Raw genomic sequence first — 22500 nt, forward strand, 5'->3', positions numbered from 1 at the left:
TTTGCAATGCCTCAAAGGTGTATCTAACAAGTCAGCATTGCACCTCTTGCTATAGACAAAGTAGAACGTCCTCCTCAGTTCCACAACGGTAGCCATTGGCAAAGTTGCATTAGCAGTTCCTCTTGGGTCTGGCGTGTTCTGGTGTTTTATGATCTTGGAGTGTTTTATGTGTTGTACAGTATATGACAGGGGGACTGTGCAGACTCTGACCTCTACAGACCGGAGTTACATATGAGTTGTGTAAAAATCAATGATTTACCTGTCGCTCATGTGATTGGGGATTACTGGGGCAAAAGCAACAGGCAATTCTAAAAGTAGCTGCCGCATGTTTTAGTATAGTGAGATAATGGTGGTTCAGAGGTCCACTGCTAATTTTGACTGAGTCACGCTTTGAAATACGCAACGCTCTCGGACGTCCAAGCTCTCCTGCTCTGCCCTATCTCACTGAAAAAAAAAGTTCCTTGAATTTACATGATTTTAATGTGTACATCGGTCCCACATGATCAGAATGTGTCCAACTGACACAATTTTTACACTTTTGTTCTAGTTAATCGTTTCTTGTAAAACCTACACATTGACATCACATTGTATTACATAAAAAAATCATGTTGAATGAAGATAATACCTTCATATTTATGTAATACCAATGTATTGTGTAATGATGAAGTCATTTTAACATGTCAATAGTAATAGATTGTAAAAGGTACTTCTAACTTAATTTATTAATGCTAAAAAAAGAAACTCTTAAAGTTGTATGTCCCTATAGTAGGCCTACCAGAACAGTGTCTTTTAACTGTTTTTTTTTCTAGAATTGCAGACATCTGTTATACATCTTTTTACTGAAAAGAGTCAAGTCAGTTTAGTAGTCAATTTTTATTGAAAGCAACATGAAATACACAGTATTGTTTTTTATCCAGCAATTGCAGCAAACATCACAGGGAGAGGAGGGAGAGGAGAAAGATAGAGGAGTGAGAGAGGAAGAGGAGAGAGAGAAGTGAGAGAGGGAGAAGAGAGAACGAAGGGGAGAGAGGGAGAGAGAAGGGGGAAGAGAGAGATTGAGAGAAGAGAAAGAAAGAGAGAGGCCTGAAGACTGATGGACCAGATTCAAAGATGACCGACCAAAAGGTGACATTTCTAGTTCCTAAAATAAAGATAATGAATAAATAATAATAATAAAAAACATCCACAAAAAGATTCCATGACCCGTGGTCACTCAGCCATTGATAGTCCTTTCAGGTTTCAACATAGTAAAAACAGTATTTCTTTTTCAAAAAATAAAAATGGAAAGTCATTCACTGAAACAGGTTGTTCTTTAACCAACCTTGGGAGTTTGCCTTCATCCAGCTCCATGAAGATTTTTTGCAATGCCTCAAAGGTGTATCTAACAAGTCAGCATTGCACCTCTTGCTATAGACAAAGTAGAACGTCCTCCTCAGTTCCACAACGGTAGCCATTGGCAAAGTTGCATTAGCAGTTCCTCTTGGGTCTGGCGTGTTCTGGTGTTTTATGATCTTGGAGTGTTTTATGTGTTGTACAGTATATGACAGGGGGACTGTGCAGACTCTGACCTCTACAGACCGGAGTTACATATGAGTTGTGTAAAAATCAATGATTTACCTGTCGCTCACGTGATTGGGGATTACTGAGGCAAAAACCAACAGGCAATTCTAAAAGTAGCTGCCGCATGTTTTAGTATAGTGAGATAATGGTGGTTCAGAGGTCCACTGCTAATTTTGACTGAGTCACGCTTTGAAATATGCAACGCACTCTCTGGGACGTCCAAGCTCTCCTGCGTCCAAGCTCTCCTGCCCTATCTCTCACAGTCTTTTCCATGTGTATCGCCACTGTGTTTGGTAAGATTGCTGTGCTCCACGCATGCATCATTTGTTTACTTTCTGCGGTATATAGGCTAAACATCATTGTGTTTGGTAAGATTGCTGTGCTCCACGCATGCATCATTTGTTTACTTTCTGCGGTATATAGGCTAAACATCACTGTGTTTGGTAAGATTGCTGTGCTCCACGCATGCATCATTTGTTTACTTTCTGCGGTATATAAACATAAACATCACTGTGTTGCCACGCTCAGGGGTCTGTTTTTGTTCTGCACTAGAGCTACATACTACGCTAGATCTATATACTTCAATCTGTCTGCCTCTATGCAAGTCATCACTGTGGTTAGCATAATGGCAATGTTCTGGATAAGGCCTGTGTACATGGCCTGCTTGTACCACTAAGCTCAGGGTTGTGTTGTCTTGAGTGATGAGCATCTTCATATACATGCACTGGAATTCCATGTGCCCTGTGTCCTGCTGCCTCCAGTCTCATGCTGAGTCACTGGTACAGGTGTGGTGGGACTACTGGTGTGGTGAGAATGCTGAGTCACTGGTACTGGTGTGGTAGGACTACATGCTGAGTCACTGTTACAGGTGTGGTGGGACTACACTGTGCTTTACCTGTTGGTTTAAGTAGTGCATGTACTGAAAATCGTTGATCCATCAAGGATTTAAATGGAATTATTTATTTTTTTCAATGCATTATTGGAAAGATATTTGTTTTACATGATTTACATTTTGATTTTCATTCATATATCCAAACAAACAAACAAACAAACAAACAAAAACACAGATAGACAGATAGACAGACATATAGACACACACACACACACACACACACACACACACATTATGTGGTAAAATTGTTCCACGTGGGACTGGATTTCCCAGTAAGACATTTGGTGTTGGCCAGGGACGTAATATTTCCTGAGAGGTTTCAGTGTAATCTCACACTTCCCTCCTACTAGCGGATTCAAATGTGCTACACCTTAATACACTTCAATTTGCACTTTGACCTTTCATGCCACAACAAATTCACGCCGTGCGGAATGTGCCATCTGATCGTAATTGCCCTCTAAAATGAGAAATAAGATGTTGCATGGCCCCATTCCTCACAGGAATAAATTGTGCTGCAAAAAAAAAAAAAAAAAAAAAAAACGGAATGAAAAAGCAGCCCATTTTAGGTCAAAGTCTGAGAATGTGATTTATAAATAGGAAATTACCCTTTGCATATTTTATAGGTGCGTCCTGTGTTGGACTTTTTTACGCTTTTTCGAATGCTCTATTCTCTGGAAGCCATGATGAAATATTTAAAAAAAACAAGACCCCATTACATTGCCTTCACTAAAACATCAGACTCGATTCCCTTTTTTCTACTTCTTTTTCTTTTTCTTTTCTTTTTTTCTAAAGCAAACTTTTCATGAAGGTTTTATGATAATGTCAGGATACAATCTGTGCATTAATCTAAATAGTCCTGGCTGTTTATTAAAGCCTTTGAGAGTGGAGGTCGATAATATGTGATCTGCTGCAGACATCAGAAATCCAAGCAAACACACACACACGTAGCCACAGATACACTCAAACACTAGATTTCCACTCATCACACACAATCAACACATGTATTGACTATTGACACATGCATACTAATTACTGTCATACATTTACAAATAAGGACACTGGACACAGCACAACACACACACACACACACACACACACACACACACACACACACACACACACACACACACATAGGACAGATACACTCCAACACTAGATTTCCACCCACCACACACAATCAACACATGTATTGACTTGACACATGCACACTAATAATATGGACACCATGAACACAACACAACACAACACACATACACACACACACACACACACACACACACACACACACACACACACACACACATGTACTGTATATAGGCACAGATACACTCAAACACAATATTTTTCTGAAAGCTACATATCTCTGGAGTATAAAATGGTATGATAGCAAGTTGGATCTTGTAGCTTTGTGGCTGTACAGGCCTTCAAAGTTGACCTCTGATTTGAAAAAAGGAAATTCTGCCTATTGGCTTTTTTTTTGTTAAACCACTCATAAGAGCCCAGAAAATAATCCAAACCTCATTATTACTGATGCATATGTGGTGTTTGATGTTGGCATACATATTTTGAATAATTATGTGATTTTGCCCTTCATTTTGGTTGATAAAATTCAAGATTTATGTGTAATAATGAGCAAATCTACGTTTTCAGAGACACAGGTTGCAGCACTAATTGAAATGCCCACTACCTCATTAATCAATGTATTTATACCCTCCTACCTCCCAGCAGAGACTTGAAATACAAATGATTACATAGGTCTGCATTGCTATGCTATTTACTATTTGTAAATGTACTATTTGGAAACACCCCAAAATTCAGTAAATTAGTATTTTATTGAAACTACCCATAGTCATCAAAAACATTATGATTACCAATCACATATTACCTTTACATTCAAGGAATACCATATGAAAATTGTTCACATCACCACATGTACCCAGCTTAACATAAATATTATAATTTTATAATGTCCAGGGCACATGAAATACATACAGTAATTTCCTGTGTATTAGCCGTATTGTGTATAAGCCACAGGACAGTGTTTTATGCAAGTTAAAAGAAACAAAACCATATACCATATTAACTGCCCCTGTGTATTAACCTCATAGCTGAAGAAATTTTGCAAAATCAATGTAAAAGCTGCAGCTAATAGTTGGGAAATTATGGTAATCGCATCACAGGTGCTAAAATGATCTACATTATACATTTCAATTGTACTTTTGACTAGTAAGAATGTGGGAATGAAATGTAGATGAACTGGTTGGTGAAAATATTCATACTTTACACATTATCATTATGTACAATTATTATTATTATTATTATTATTATTATTATTATTAATATTATCATACTTAAAATTGTCTTTCATCTGATGTTAAAATCATTTCCATTGAAAAGAAATAATAACTATTTTCCAAGACTTGATCTACAAGTACATACATTTACAACAGTTTTAAAAATTCTACACAGTTAGATCTGATGAGACAGAAACTGAAATTGGATCAATCCATTTTCAGAGGAACATGAGTTCATTTGCATATCTACAGCAGGCAAAGCAACACAAGAGGTTAGGGATGATCTGATTCAGGCTCATACTACAGGCAAAGATCATGACATAGAGGCTGGAGTCAGATACACCTAAGCACAAATTCCATGATACATTGACAAAGCAAAAATTAAAGACATTTACGAGCATGAGTCAAACATGTACAGGTATGTGCAATGTAGTGGCGGTACCATTATAGTAGTAGTAAGAACAATATAGATATATGCAGTGTATTAACAGAATATATTACAGAAGAACTGAATAAATATGGATATTTAGTATGAACCATATAGACAGATATGTACAGTATGTACAACTGTGTGCAGTTTGGTAACAGTACCATTATAGTGCAGAAACAGTAACATTACAATAGTATTAATAATAAGTGTATGTGCAGGATGAAAAGCAGTGGAATATGGCTATGTACAGTATAAGTGTAATTACAGTATGTACATTTGTAAATAAATAGATGGATGGGATAGATGGGTGGGATAGGGTAGTGCAGTTGTGAGGGGGGGCTATGGGATGTCCGCCTCCTTGTTGTCCCTGTCAAGGTTGCCATGGTCGTGGACACCTCAACAGGCACAGACAAGGAGGCATCAGGCGGGGGCGGGGCAGGGGGTGATGGGGGCTTAGTTCGTTGGATGTCACCGGGATGCAGAGCTAGAGTTCAGTAGGGTGACAGCCGCAGGAAAGAAGCTTCCTCTGAACCTGCTGGTTCGGATGCGGAGAGACCTGTAACGCCTCCCGGAGGAGAGTGGAGTGAATAGTCTGTAGTTGGGGTGAGAACAGTCTTTGATGATGCGCACCTTACGCAAACATCGCTTGCCCTGGATGGCCTCGATGGAGGGGAGTGAGGAACTGGTGATGTGTTGGGCAGTTTTCACCACCCTCTGCAGTGCTTTCCGGTCGTGGGCAGAGCAGTTGCCATACCAAACTGTGACACAGTTGTTGAGGATGCTCTCGATGTTGCAGCGGTAGACGTTCACCAGGATCTGAGGAGACAGATGGACCTCATAAAGAAGAGACTCTAGTGAGCCTTTTTGATCAGGGTAGAGGTGTTGAGGGTCCAAGAGAGGTCCTCAGAGATGTGGACACCCAGAAACTTGAAGCTGGTGACATGCTCCACCTCAGTCCTGTTGATGAGAATGGGCGTGTGTGTGCTAGCTTTAGACTTCCTGAAGTCCACAATGAGCTCTTTGGTCTTCTTGGTGTTGAGAGCCTGGTTGTTATCAGTGCACCACGATGTTAGGTGCTGGACTTCCTCCCTGTAGGCGGTCTCATCGTTATTGCTGATGAGCCCAATCACCGTAGTGTCATCTGCAAACTTGACAATGATGTTAGAGCCATGTATAGGTGTGCAGTCGTAGGTGAAGAGGGAGTAGAGAGGGCTCAGCACACATCCCTGTGGTACACTGATGTTCGATGGTTGAGGAGGTGCGATTATCTAACCTAACAGACTGAGGTCTGTTGGTTAGGAAGTACAGAATCCATAAGTTTGTTTTTTCTTTTATCACATACACATATATTGATAGATGTTTTTTCTTTACCTTGCCATGTTTCGACGTATACTTCCGTCTTCATCAGAAGGTCACACGCGTTTTTATCAGCTGATGTTGTTACGGAGGTGTGATCCACCTGTCAGTTTTTTGACAGGTGGACCACACCTCCTGCATGCCAGAGTCATTAAGCAGGAGAACAACCGATACCACCGCTGGATAAAGGAGGCGATTGAAATAAGAAAGCGGAGCCCAAAGACGATGAACAGAGACGAGGGAGCATATATGCTCTCCCATACCTGGAGTGCCGTCCTGGGGGCCGGCTGACTGACAGCAGGAGATGTGGTCCACCTGTCAAAAAACTGACAGGTGGATCACACCTCCGTAACAACATCAGCTACTCCACCGTGTGACCTTCTGATGAAGATGGAAGTATACTTCGAAACATGTCAAGATAAAGAAAAAACATCTACCAATATATGTGTATGTGATAAAAGAAAAAACAAACTTACAGTATTTATCTCAAGTGTAGACACAATGAATGCAATACAAGTAGTCCAGAATCCAGTTACAGAGGGAGGTATTGATGCCCAGTTCACTGAGTTTGGTGATCAGTTTGGAGGGGATGATGATGTTGAAAGCTGAGCTGAAGTCAATGAACAGCATTCTTACATAGGTGTTGCTATTGTCAAGGTGGGACAGGGCAGAGTGAAGTGCCATAGAGATGGCATCCTCTGTGCTCCTGTTCTGACGATGATTAATTCAATAAATAGATTAAAGATCCTTTGTACTCGTTTCAGCTACAATTTAAAAAAACATTTGTACAGCAGACCTATGTATGTCATCATGTAACATTAATTTCAACTCGCAATTGAAAGTAAGTAAGGTAGAATAGTAATGATCAATAAGGTCTACATTCAGGTATTGCCATAACATGTTGCTCTGAAAACTCAAATTAACTTTTTTTTGCACATAAATCTTGAATTTTATCAACCAAAATGAAGAGTAAAATCACATAATGAGTATATGTATGCCAACATCAAACACCACATATGCATCAGTAATAATAAGATTTGCATTATTTTCTGGGCTCATGGAATTTCCTTTTTTTTCAAATCAGGCAACTTTGAAGGCCTGTACAGCCACAAAGCTACAAGATCCAACTTGCTATCATACCATTTTATACTCCAGATATATGTAGCTTTCAGAAAAATATAGTGAGAATTTGCCCCCCCAAGTGGTAGTGACGACCCCCTGTGGCTCAAGGACTATAGCATGCATGTATTGAACGAGTAAATGTAGATGTAAGTATATTATAAGAAGGTTAACACTGACACTTTTGCCATAGCTTTTAATTAATGCCTTAACTTATCCAGACCAATACCAATGTTGTCTTGGATTGCACCAATGACTGTAAAACACATGACGTCTTTCATTCTAATTGAAAGATTTGAAACGAAAATGGGTCCGCCATATGCAGTATACAGAGCATCATCCAGATTCACTCAGAACTGGCCATATTTGACTAAATATCTGCCATTTGTAGTTCCCTACAATAGCTTCACTCATGACTTGACATGCGGTGTCTATTGTTTTTTGTTGTTGTTGGTTTTTTTTTTAGTATCACACAATACTCTTCACCTTTGTTGTCAGTGACAGTAACTGATATGGTGCTAGTATTTAGCCGCCATCACTACTCATTTCATAATAAGCATATTTAACTTTCATGTGACCAGCTGCATTCCCTTAACCTGTTGAGGAGTACGGCACAAATATATATATATATATATATATATATATATATATATATATATATATATATATATATATATGTATATATATATATATATGTATATATATATATATATCTATGGTCACAAACATAGATATATACAGAGATATACAGCCTTGAAGATAGAGCCTCTCTAGGGCTCTGGATATATATATTTCTCAATCAGAAACAAATAAATAGTTCCATAGAATCCAATTGAAGTGCACTCCCCCCACTCATCTGCGCTCCGGGCCTTGGACAGCTTAGGCCTTTAGAAGTTTTGCTCTCCTCTTCTTTTCCCTTTCAAAAGCACAGGGACTTGAAAGCTCTGTCGGTACACGTGGCATTCAATTATACAAGCACTTGAGTCAGATGAGTGTTTACATAGACAAGATTATAGCATTGGTGTGAAGATATTATTGCATACTGAGACCCTGCTTTGAAGGCAGCTACTGTGGCTATCAAACCTGAGGCATATACTGTAGGGAATATTCGTCTGACACTTATGAGTACGTCATATGCATTGTATGTATCCTGAAACAATAATGAGTGTCTGTGACTAAGTATTCTCAAGACAGTTGAGTAGGCGCCCTGACTGCCATACCAACTATTTTGGGTCTCGAGCATTGTGGTCAAACAGGATTGGGGCCCTGGACACTCAGGTTTGAGGCCAGGAGGGTGATTGCTCTGTCATTTCACTATAAGGATATATATTGCATTTGTTCATGGGTTTCATCAGGTCCCTTTCCACAGGTGTATTAATCAAGCACCATGCAGCCTGCATTCATAATCTAGGTGCTTAATTATAAATATAAAAGGGACCTGGTGAAACCCATGAATAAGGTTTATGCATTTATACTTTGCTGCAGGGCAGCATACTTTCCTTGGAAATTGTTGTTGTAAGTTGTAAATGATCATAAGCTAAATATAAAAACAATGCAAACAAATGTAATTTCTAACATTTCTACACTCTTAAAATGAATGTGTTGTCCCTATCTGGACACAGAGATGTGTTAAAATACAAGTTGTGTTGTTTTAAACTCATATTGTGTAACAAATAAAAAAGGAAACAATATAAACTGTATTGTCCCTATCTGGACACAGAGATGTGTTAAAAACAACACAAGTTGTGTTGTTTTCAACACATTCGTTTTAAGAGTGCATTTATAACCGTTATCTCAATGTCATCTTTCGTCATGTTTGGGTTTAGATGTATATTTGCCCGCTATTTCTTCCATTTCTGCCTTGTACATTTAGCACAAAGGTGACACTCTTTTCCTTACTTACTTGGTGGAGCTAAATGAAAATGTGACCTTGCACGAACAGGCTTTTCTGGTGCACCTAAGAAAGTCTGAATGTACTCAATGCCATCACCTGTCCCCATTCACAGAGAAAGAGCTTCAAAGAGAGCTGTGTAAATAATGCACAACACAGACAGGAAATGGACTTTTAAACTGGAAAGCAACTGGAGCGTTAAAAGCTAAAGGGTTTGTCAGGATTTTGACCTGAAGTAAAAAGTCTCATCTGAAGTAAAAAAGTGTCATCCACACTGAAAAAATCAGGCAAGTGTCTTCTTATAAATACTTGGGGCTGTATTTTGCACCCTGGCGCATGACGTAAAACTCGTTTCCCACCCAGCGCAAACTATAATTCCTTATGGTTTAGCGCATTGTCTAAAAATCGCTATTGTACACCTGGTCAGAAGTCTATGGCGAGTTGTTTATATGCTATTTTAAGAGCGCATTGTCAACAGCCATATTGGCGGGTGCACGCACCATCCTTCTATCATTCATGAACGCACACCAGCGCATGTCCATGCAACTTGCACGATTACAATGGGAAACATAATTACAGTGCATGAAAATGTGCACTGTTCTTCCTAGGCTTCTTCTTCTTCTTCTTCTTCTTCTAATGCAGTTAATGCAGCTTCAACCGTTTAACGTAGAAACTTCATTCAAACATTCATTCATGTTACGTAGGTCTTACTTAGGACATCTGGGCTTTGTATTTTTCATCTTTGTAACTTTTATACTTTTTAAACTTAACTGCTAAAAAGGATTAGTTAAGTTAGCTAAGTCACATGGTTAGCATTGTTAGCATAGTTAACAGCATTACCATTATTAGCATTTCTTTAAAAAAAACTGCTAGAAACATTAGCTAAGTAACTTGGTTAACATTATTAGCTTTGTTAACATAGTTAGCATAACTGCTAGCAAACATTAGAGCCATTCCAGCTGTCAGTTATTGTCAACTATCTACCTATATAGAGCCTTTAAACTATTTGTCTATCAACACGCATTAAACTATCAGTCTATCAACAACTTTTAAACTATCTATATTTAACTTTTAAACTTTCAACAGTCATTAAACTATGTGTATCAACATCCATTAAACTATCTGTCTATTAAAATATCTGTCTATTAACAACTTTTAAACTATCTACATTCAACTTTTAAACTGTTTACTTTTAAACTATAAACTTTAATTAAGCTATGCAACCACCATGTCTATCTTAGCATCACCGTAGTAACCATCTCTATATTATCTATTTTAACTATACATGATATTTTCCATCACAACTTTTGCATTTTCATGCACTGGTAATTCATTGGAATTGCATTTCTAGTTAAAATAAAGATATTACGAAATACTGTACATCTCATGATGAGTAGTTATTCACCATCATTTGCAAATTGGTAATGACAGTTAAAAATGATTAGGGGAGAGGCGAGAGACACGTATGGAGCACAGCTGAAGACGCACTGTCACGAGATATAAGCAACTCCTCTGCAGGATAAATGTTTTTTTATTCAGTCATTTGAGCAATATTAGAGTAAGTGTTGCTTTTTCCAGCCTATGTTTTCGATGGTACATTGCCAGTCAATAGTGAAAGTAACTGCATATAACTGTCTTGTCGTTGACTGACACCATGGTGAAGTTAGTTTCACTTTGCCAATGAGTTCAAATAATAGAGGAGTGCAAATGCGTGAAGGTTATGCTAGGTTTTAGTAAAGCATGGTTTAGTGGAATGACTAGCCTATTCCATACGGTCTCACAAGCAGCCTCCTTCAAATGCGCCATTGAATGTCAAAATACAGATGCATTTATTTGACATCTCGCCTTGCGCCATCAAAGGGAATGACAGATGTCATTCTCATTGGTTTAAATGATGTTACACCCCAAACACACCCATGACATTAAAAAAAAACCTATGAAAACGTAAGATAACGAAAAGACTCCCATTGTGGACTGGACATCCTACTAAATTTGAATAAGCTTTTGACGAGTGACGATGCGCTTTAGACGGTCATAATAGGGCCCTTGGTCTCAATTGTGGTCACCATCAGTCACAATCGTGGCCACAATTGGCTTTGTCTGTTGCTGGAATATTCCTTTAGGGCTGCGTGGTATCTGTCTGTATTTACTTGTCTGCTCAAACTGCAGAGAGACACTGTAGAGGTGATTGGTCTGGTCTTGGCAACATTTGAGATGCATGATGAAAATCGCAAACCAAGGTAATGTTTGCCAGCGATTTTTATAAGCGGTTTGGGTGCCCGGACTGAATTTCAAAAGATATAGTTTTGGCAGTATCCGCAGTGCACTGACAATTTGAATGCGCACACAACTGAGCCGCAGCAGGAATGTAATGTAATGTAATGTAAAAGTAAGCAATGTGAAACAGGCCTTAGCACCGCTTGGTTTATAACTGTGTTTACTTCCCAAAACTGACCCACTTTGGCCCACTTTTGGCCCAGATCTGGCTCTGTTCTGGCACTGATCTGGACCAGAGGCAGACAACCCCTGGGAAGATGTCAAGAGAGATTGAGCGAGAGAGAGAATGAGAGAGAAAAAATGATAAAGTGAATGCATCAATGCAAATTTAAATTTAGCCTCTCCGTTTGCCTAAATTCCTTCATCCATAATCCATGATGTTGATGGAAACAGTGTTCAGGAGCTGATGGGATATCTCCAGGGTACTGTCGAGCGGTGTTATTCTGACATACGTTTTAAATTAAAATCATTATTCTCTTACTGACTCAATATGTGTAATGATCAGGTCATAGTTAAAAGAACAACAATAACAATCTGTTTTCAAAGAGGCAGCAGGATGATTGATCACTTATTGGATTGAAAACCAAACATATATTTTCACTGGAAAAAAAGAGAGCATGTTGTGTATTGATTATCCTTCATACTGATTTCAGATTTCGGTCTTCCAAATCTGTCTTTGTGACACAACATTCCCCCATCATGGGGACATGGTTTCAATAGGGGTCGATGGCTTATATTTATCAAAGATTCTACGGCGGAGTACAGAGCGCATAGCGCTCTAGAATCCTTCGGATTTATCTTGTTCTCAACACTGTTATTTTGCCGTATGCTGCTGAAGATGATTTTCCTCATTGTGTAGTTGAAGGTGTAGTCAATTAATTTTGTTGCATATTTTATTATTCATATTTATTTTGTTTCATATATTTTTTTTATTTACCTTATTTCATCCCGGGAAAAATAAGAATAAAGTCATGCCTGGTCAAGAGGGCAGTATGTATACAACAATTCAAAAGACAATAAACAACATTGCCACACCTGTCACACACAAAGTCAAAACAGAATCATAAATAAACGTACCATTAATAAAAACTAAAATAAAAATAAGAAGTGTTTCTGAAGATCATTTCATGCAGGAGCACTATGCTTCTTAGTATGGTGTAATTTTATTGCTGTACCTAATGTATCCCTCACGGATGGCTGGCTTGTGTTTGATAACTATTTGTCCTCTTCAAATGATGTGGGCCACCTATTTGTGTGGATCTGAATTCATAATAATGACATTTTATGTATTATACATAATATAATATGAAGGATGACTTTTGATAATTATTTTCATCATATGTTTGTTGATTCTGTAAATTTGTTTGAAATATGTTCTGTATGCTTTTGTCGACAATCACACACAAAGAACAGGGCTAAAACAAAGAGAGAAACAGTCATGGCTCCTCTCAGTGATACTGTATGGTAGAGGGGAGGTGAAAGGATCAACACCAGGAGAGGAGGAGCAGGAGGAGAGGGAGGAGAGAGGAGAGGAGAAAGAGAGGACAGGAGGAGAGAGGAGGAAAGAGGAGAGGATGAGGAGATGACAGGAGGAGGAGATGAGAAGAGAGAAGATGAGAATGAGAGATGAGAGGAGAAACAGAGGACAGGAGAAGATGAGAAGAGAGGAGAGGAGAAAGAGAGAGGACCGGAGGAGGAGATGAGAAGAGAGGATATGAGGATGAGAGAAGAGATGAGAAAGAGAGAACAGGAGGAAGAGATAAGGGGGAGGAAATAGATGAGAAAGAAGAAAGAGGAGGAGAAGAGAAGAAGGGAAGGGAAGGAGAGGAGAACAGAAGAGGTAGAGGAGGAGGAGGTAGAGAGCAAAAGAGTATAAAACAGAGGAGAAAGAGAAGAGTTGGAGAAGAGGAGAAGAGAAAGAGAGGAGTTGGAGAAGAGGAGAAGAGAAAGAGAGGAGTTGGAGAAGAGGAGAAGAGAAAGAGAGGAGTTGGAGAAGAGGAGAAGAGAAAGAGAGGAGTTGGAGAAGAGGAAAATAATACATGGTGAGTAGGAGAGTAGGGGGAGGAGGAGAAGAAAGAGAGGAGAGGAGGAGAAGAAATGAGGTGGAGAGAAGAGGAGGAAAAAAAGAAGAGAAAGAGAAGAGAGGAGAGGAGGAGAGGAGTAGGGAAGAGAAGAGAGGAGAGGAGAGGAGGAGAGGAGTAGGTAAGAGAAAGAAGAGAGGAGAGGAGAGGAGTAGGGAAGAGAAGAGAGGAGAGGAGGAGAGGAGAGGAGTAGGTAAGAGAAAGAAGAGAGGAGAGGAGGAGAGGAGTAGGTAAGAGAAAGAAGAGAGGAGAGGAGGAGAGGAGTAGGTAAGAGAAAGAAGAGAGGAGAGGAGGAGAGGAGTAGGTAAGAGAAAGAAGAGAGGAGAGGAGGAGAGGAGTGGGGCTCAGCATGGCTGCTGCTTTAACCCCTCTGGTGCATGTGTCATGGGCGTTTAAAAAGAAACACTTCTCTTGCTCCCCGCAGACGTTATTAAAGGACCGTTGCCATAACGACACGTGGGCAGGCCAGGCATAATGGCTCTCCTGACGCAGCTAGGACTCCTCCTGTGGAAGAACTTTACTCTCCGCAAGAGACAAAAGGTACCCGCCGTTGCACGCACTGCATGTGAAAAGCACGCACGCGCACACACACACACACACACTAAATAATTTGTTCATTCTACAAAAATCACCTGTTCAGTATGACACAAGTTAATATCAAAGTAGGCCTACTACTATTTCAAAAGGTTTAATTTGAATCAAAGCAAAAATAATTAGCTATGAAATAGAAAATAAAAGACAGTATATACTCATTCCACAATGTGCACTCAAGCATCAGTAACACGTTGGCAGAATTGGATAAGTAAGGGATAATGTATAGAACGGCGGTCATTACTGGGAAAATAAGTCCCGACAGGGTGAACCGGACCCCGGCGCGCAGCGGAGGGGTCTTGTTCCACCCTGAAGGGACTTATTTTCCCAATAATGACCGGCGTTCTATACATTATCCCGCTTATTACACGGCTACATGCCAAAACGAAACAATAAACTCCCCACGATGTGACTCTTTAGCCTACATAGCCTAGGCTATAGCCTATTTGTTACCGTTTCATCGTGGCTTTTGGTGAGAAACAAATAGTTTGCAACAGCACACACTGAACTTGAATCAAACATTCTTTAGAACACAGCTGATCAACTGTTTGCTTTCACTTTTGAATGAAGTTCCAGTCCTTGCGCAGTAATATGAAAGACGTAAATTAGAAGCACAAAGCCCATTTTACCTTGACAGCGGTCTGTTATACTTAGCAACGGTCTGTTATTGAGAATTAGCCGACCACCGAACGTTGGGAAGGCCCATTCAAGTGAATGGAGCATTCTGCAGCACTTTGAAGAGCCGTGTAATAAGCAATTACAAGGGCCTGCATCTATACAGTGCAGTACTGTCAATACTGTAAATAGCCTGAAAAGATGGTACAGTATTTGGGACCATAGACACAGTGTCTGCTGAAGCATTGTAAAATATTAGGCTACATCCATGGAAATTGTAGTCTAATTGTACAATTATGGTTCATGCTCCACGCTTCAAGCAATTGAGAAAGGGTTAGAGTTTTGAAAAATGTGCATTTTGATCATTGGTTGTGAGTTTTGTGTCTAGAGTTGTGAGAAATTACATCAAGGTTCTGAACATAGTAACAAAATGATTGTGATTGTACTGTAGTGTTTTGCATCAATATATTACAAACTTTGTTCAATGATTCCACTGTGTCTATTCTCTCTACTACTGCAGTACTTTTACCAAGGTGTATTTACTGTACATGTAGTACCATAATGAAGCCTGTATCACATATTTTGTTCTACAATATTTAATAATTGTACGAACAATGACACAGTGAAACTATCAGTTGCTTGTGTGTGGGTGATCTACAGTATAGTTATGTTTCAATGGTATTTCACAGTAAATTTGTTTTTTGAACCAAGGATTGTGCAAGTGCAAGATTTCTTTAAAGATGTGAATGCACTATTATTTTGAACATTAGACAGCCTGTGTTACAATTGATAACCGTTTTGAGTTTTGTGTCTAGAGTTTTGAAAAATGACATCAAGGTTCTGAAAATAGTAGCAAAGTGATTGTAAAAAACTGTAAATGCACTCACTCACACAATCACAGACATGTTAAATGCACACAGACACACACACACACACACACACACACACACACACACACACACACACACACACACACACACGCACACACACGCACACACACACACACACGCACACACATGCGCACACACACACACACACACACACACACACACACACACACACACACACACACACACACACATGTTGATGTTTGTGCTTAGGATCTTGCTCATGGTCTTAAATTAACAAATATATTTTGCTTCATTATCAACTCTATGGGGCTACAAGACACAAAGTGCATCCAAATTCACATCTTTTCTGTTGAATTGCTCATAGAGTAGGTTACTCATGTTAAATGCACTCATTCACATACACACACATACACTCACACATCACACACAGACATGTTAAATGCACTCACTCACACACACACACAGACACACACACACACACATACACACACACACACACACACACACACACACACACACACACACACACACACACACATACATACATACACACATGTTAAATGCACTCACTCATGCACACACAAACACACACACACACACACACACAGACACACACACACACACACACACACACATACATGTTAAATGCACTCACTCACGCACACACAAACACACACACACACACACAAACATGTTAAATGCACTCACTCACGCACACACAAACACACACACACACACGCACACACACACACACACACACACACACACACACACACACACACACACACACACACACACACAGTCATGTTAAATGCATTCATTCACTTATTATCCATGCACATGTGTTAAAGCTGGCATGCTACACTTCCTCATGGATTATTAAAAGGCTGACGACACACATTGCTCCATTGACGTCAATTCCTTCCTGACATTGCCATCATCATACTCATTGTTATTCATCACACCTCATCCCAAGTAGGCTAGCGTATTTAGATCATTGCAATGCTTTGGCAGAAACTGGCTAGTCATGCCATGATTTACACTCTCATGGGTCAGTGCAATGTCTTACCAACATCCGTGGGAATCCAGAGGCCCATAAAATCATAGTTTTAAAGGTTGAGCTTCTCCGCAACATGTCTGAATTGGAAACATCCCTCAATTATGCAAGATGCTTTTAGCTACGGCTCTTGTGATGGCGTGTGCAGCGGATTTAATATGTCCTCCTGATGCAAGAGTCTTATTTTATGTTTCCTTGTCAGGGCCCATTCCAGAAGTTGTTTTGAGTCACATGAAAGCCGCCTTTCATCCAGTTGACTGAGGGTAGATAATATCCTTTGACGATTACCCCGAGAACGGAGAATGACTCATTTGATTTTTCCCGCATCAATCCCTACTCAGAATATTGATCCATTCCCATGAGGGGAAGCATATACTTTTAAAAACATCAGTTGTGAAACGACTTTGCTTCGCTTCTTCTGGAGCCGAGTCGGGGAAGTTGTGCAGGATGGCGTCATTAGAGGCCACGGTCAGGGTCAGGATCCATTAACCCCTGGTCTCAGGGCTTTGGTAATTAACTTCTACCCTGTGGCCTCATTTAGATCACTAGACACACACACACACACACACACACACACACACACACACACACACACAGAGACAGAGAGAGAGAAACTCACCTGCTTAATGTACCCGTGAATGATTTATGCTTATCATAATTATCTGTGATACTCTCAGGTTTGAGGTGAGTGATCTTATACAGTGTTGACCTGTAGTAACTGTGGCAACACATTTTTGTGTGTGGGATCGGAAGCTTAATATTCTTTTTTTGGGTTTTGTGGACTTTTCAGTAACACTTTATTTGGACGAGTGTGCATGAGGCGGACATGACACTGTCATTACCATAACGTGACACCTACAAAGAACATTAAGAATGTTTATGACTATTGTCATTAATGACATTATTTACTGTCGTAATGAAGTCTACACTGTATATCGCGTGGGAACCTGGGGTGTTATATGCTTAGTTTGGACAAAAGCATCAGCTAAATGAAGTGTATGTCTCATTCATGTCAAATTGTCATGCCAAATACACTGACAGGTTATGTCATCTTGGTTAATGTCACGTTGTCATGACAAAGCCGTCGGCTGATACAAATATAAAAGGATACAAGGATAAAAGGAAGTTTATTGTCACATGCATATAGTTACTGGAAGTAAGAAATGCAGTGAAATTATGTCTGGTGTCAGCCTATTTGTGCATTTATAAAAAGTGCAGTAGAAGAGGGGTTTAGTAGATTAAGTGGCAAGGGCTGCATAAGAAAGGTGGGGGATGATTGGGATTGGGGGGGGGGTGCACCAACAAGGAGCACCCAAGAGCAACAGGGGCAAGGAAAAACTCCCTTACCAAGGAAGAAACCTTGGGCAGATCCACGGCTCAAGGGGCTAACCCAACTGCCAGGGGTCTTGGTGTGTGTGTTGGGGGGATGACAGGGGAGATGGGATAGTGTGCTGTGTATGTGGGGAGAGGGCAGTGTGCAATATGTGTGTTGGAGAAGCTTCCTCATGAGACAATGTGCTGTGTATGGGGGGGGGCAGTGTGCTGTAAGTATGTTGCGGATGTATGTTGGAGAAGCTTCCTGATGAAATAATGTGCTGTGTATGTAGGGGAGAGGAGGGGGGAGTGTACTGCAAGTATGGTGAAGGGACTTACTATTGCAAGCAGAGTACTGTATGTATGATGTATGTGAGTGATGACAGTGAAGATGTGTGTGTGGCGGGAGGGGAGTAGAGACTGTGTGTCTCTGTGTAGTGTGTGTGTGGGTAGGTGGGGGCAGTGTGCTGTAAGTATGTAGAGGATGTGTGTTGGAGAAGATCCTGAAGACAATGTGCTGTGTATGTAGGGGGGGGGGGGGGGGCAGTGTGCAGCAAGTATGTAGAGGAGGCTTACTGTAGCAAGCAGTGTGCTGTATGTATGTGAGGTGATGACAGTGATGATGTAAGTGTGTGTGTTTTTTGTGTGTGTGTTGGGGATGGGGGTGGGGGCAGAAGGGCTAGGCAATCAAGGACATGGGTAGATGGAGGAGAAATCAAAAATAATAAATAAAAAGTTCTATGGAGATGTGCAAAAGTTGGAGAAAGTCAGATGTGTGTGTGTGTGTGTGTGTGTGTGTGTGTGTGTGTGTGTGTGTGTGTGTGTGTGTGTGTGTGTGTGTGTGTGTTTGACGTGTGATGAAATAAGAAAATAAATAAAAGGTCTGTAGCATAGGGAGAGGGATGTAAAAGTGCTAAAAGTCTTGTAGGTGTGTGTGTGTGTGGGGTGCACTCATTCACTGAGGAGTGAATGAGTGCAAAGTCAGTATAGTGTGAGTTCAGAGTTGGGAAATGTTTGAGAGTGCTGAGGAGTGAATGTGTGCAAAGTCAGTATAGTGTGAGTTTAGAGTTCGGATGGCCTGGGGATAAAAACTTCTCCTGAGTCTCAGTTCTGGCTTTGTGACTACATACTGTAGGCGTCTTCTTGATTTCAGCGGTAGGAATAATCCATTGTTAGGATGAGAAGAGTCCTTCAGAATCTTTTGGGCTCTTAGGAGTACTCTTCTGGAATAGATATCTTGTAGAGCAGGGAGTTGAGTTCTTATAGTACGTTCAGCTGAGCGCACTACTCTCTGCAGAGTACTACAATCTCTAACTGTGGAGTTCCCATACCAGGTGATGATGCTACCAGTTAGAACACTCTCAACCGCTGAAGTGTAGAAGGCCTTCATGATGGATGTAGAAACTTTGAATTTCCTTAGCTGACGAAGGAAGTAGAGTCGTTGTCTGGACTTCTTCAGAACATATTGAGTGTTAACAGTCCATGTTAAGTCTTCAGTAATGTGGACACCAAGGTATTTAAAACTTGTGACTCTCTCTACAGGTTGCCCGCTGATCATTAGTGGGGTGTAACTGTAGTTCTGCTGCTGCCTTCTGTAATCCACTACCATTTCCTTGGTTTTATTGATATTCAGTGTCAAGCTGTTAGATTGACACCACTGTGCCACCTCATCAACCTGATCCAAGTAGAGCTGTTCATTGTTGTTACTAATCAGGCCCAAGATCACCTGCAAACTTGATGATGGAGGTATGACTACTGTTGATAAGATAAGATAAGATAAGATAAGACTTTATTGATCCCACAGCTGGGAAATTTACTTGTCACAACAGCCCAGTAGTATTTAAATAGTTGGCTTTGCAGTCATGTGTGTAGATGTTGTACAGCAGTGGACTCAAAACACAGCCTTGGGGAGCACCAGTGCTGATGGTTAGTGAGTCAGATGTCAGACCCCCCACTCTAACCACTGACAAATACACTGACACACTTTGGACCCTTTCTTTGTGAAGAACTTCACATATGTGGTGACTTTTTGTAAAGTTTCCTGATAAGATATCAAGAAGTTGTACTAAAAGATGTTCTATACATTGGGCTACTGTCTGACCTTTAAAGTGGTGAAACAGCAGGGGTAAATATAGTTAATGTATACACAATCTTGGGACCCAGAAGTTTACCTATAAGGATACAGTATGAATTCATAGAAGAGACTGGACATCCCTAGCAGTTGTTTAGCCAGGGTCAAAGGTCCTTTGTAGAAATAGAATAAATACCTAGGCACATATGTATTACCAAAAGAGGTAAGGAGGACATAGGAGCTCTGTTCTATTCTGAGTTCACACAAACATGTGACGACATGAGAAGGTATAAGAACCATGACTAGAAAGTCAGAAGCAGCTGGCTTCATGAACCTATGCTCTGTATTGGATTAAAGCTACACCTTCTGCAGTATTCTGTTGCTTTGTCACAATTCTTCTTTTTTCAAAAAGTTTGAATCAGTTAATTATAATTTGACACCACACATACTTAAACAAATGTGTATAATGTCTGTAAACTGTATCTTTATAATTTTGTTCTTGGTCCATCAGGCTGTGTGACGTCTGTTTTTTTTGTCATATGTCATTCATGGCTGTTCTCTGTTCTTTTCTGAAGTACTGAAAAGTAGCCTACTGTAGTGACTGAATTACAACTCACAACTGTGGTAAAGACCCTTTCAAGAGAGTTCCATTATCAGCATCATAGTTGGCCCCACAAGACTTCCTTTTTAACATTCCATATGTTATCTTAATGCAGAGGAAGTAGATTGGGGCCCACATAGAACGTTCAAGCATTGTTTTTGTTTTTATTGTTGAAAGGGTCAATAGATAAAGAAAAAGATGTGAAGCTACCCTTCTGTGGCGGGAGGATTTTAAAGACAGGGGTGGTGGAGTCTGTTCTCTTTCTCTCTACCCCCCTCCTTGTCTCTCTCTCGCTCTCTCTATCTTTTCGTGGATCCACTGGGATTATGCTCAACAGGGAGGGACTCGCACAGCAGGGTCTTCACCGGATCTCTGGAGGCAAACTTTACATCAAAACACTTTCCGCCGTAAATTTAGTTTTAAAGCGCCGACGGAAGTAACCTATCTTTCTCTATCTGTCTGTCTGTCTCTCTCCCTCCCTCTCTCTCTCTCTCTCACTCTCTCTCTCTGTCTCAGACAGGTAAAGGCAGATGTAGAAAGCTATCAGTGCATACATTGACTGTGGGGGACCGCCATAAAATAAACACTGGCCACCACACAATAATGTTCTTTGTTGTACTATTAGATAAAATCCTTTCATTGAGCTGTGCTTTTCACACACGCAGCCTTTCCTTCCGAGAACGGAAGGTCGTAGAAACATGGGGACAAGTCAGGCTTCTTCCTTGTGGCCAGTTTTGGGGAGGCCTAAAAGAAAAAAATGACCTATGACCTTTCGTTCGGGAGTTATAAGCGAAAAACTATTTTCCCATTGAAATTAATGGAGAAAGCTGAATTTGCCCGAAGTCCGAAGTGGATTTTGAAAAAATGTATGAGTGCATATTAGGTGATTCTGAGTCGATTGGTGTAACTTTGTAGTGACCGATTTTTTTCCTATACATTTTCTTTATGGTTTGAGTGGATAGATCTTTGAAAAATACTGTTACACCCCTCCATTTCACCACTAGGGGTAGCGTTATTATGAAAGAAAATGTGTTTGAATGGAAAAATCTTAGACGAATGGTTAGGGTTAGGATAAGGGTATGGTAAGGGAGTAGATTGACCTTTGACCTAGGATTGGCATATAGAAACATTGCATAAAAAGACTACGGGCTAAATTGCTAAATCCGCTTAGCATTGTGACCATGCTGCGCAAATTTGTTCAAAACTGCTGCATTCAAGTTACTTCTGCTAAGGTCTTATCACAACATAGTAAATTGGGGAGACTAAACTAAATTAAGTTATGCAATCAAGCCGTATCACTAAGCTAACGTTAGAATATTGTTTGGATATCAAGCTTAGCAAGCTTAGTTACAGCTGCTTGTCAATTTCGACTAGGCTACTCGTGCAGGGCTCAATTCATTTTATTGATTCTGACACTGAATGTATGCAAAATCCTATAGTAAATGGAAAAGTGTTTTCCAAGACTCTAAAGTGCTTGTCCCAAGGAGAAGAAGTAAGAAC

General features: G+C 40.2%; 1 protein-coding gene and 1 long non-coding RNA gene across 2 annotated transcripts in view; one reads left to right on the plus strand and one right to left on the minus strand.

The window, feature by feature from the left end:
• The window catches only part of LOC121689712, a 15182-nt gene extending 6712 nt beyond the window's left edge, over nucleotides 1-8470 (minus strand). The window contains exon 1 of the long non-coding RNA XR_006024850.1: nucleotides 8459-8470. This is a non-coding gene — a long non-coding RNA (uncharacterized LOC121689712). The remainder of the gene's footprint in view (nucleotides 1-8458) is intronic.
• Nucleotides 1-22500, plus strand: part of LOC121689698 (phospholipid-transporting ATPase ABCA1) — a 219180-nt gene that overhangs the window by 8236 nt on the left and 188444 nt on the right. The window contains exon 4 of the mRNA XM_042069737.1: nucleotides 14325-14440. Coding sequence (XP_041925671.1) covers nucleotides 14375-14440 — 66 coding nt within the window. The 5' untranslated portion in view covers nucleotides 14325-14374. The remainder of the gene's footprint in view (nucleotides 1-14324; nucleotides 14441-22500) is intronic.

The sequence above is a fragment of the Alosa sapidissima genome, chromosome 18 (assembly GCF_018492685.1).
Source record: "Alosa sapidissima isolate fAloSap1 chromosome 18, fAloSap1.pri, whole genome shotgun sequence".
Taxonomy (NCBI): Eukaryota; Metazoa; Chordata; class Actinopteri; order Clupeiformes; family Clupeidae; genus Alosa; species Alosa sapidissima.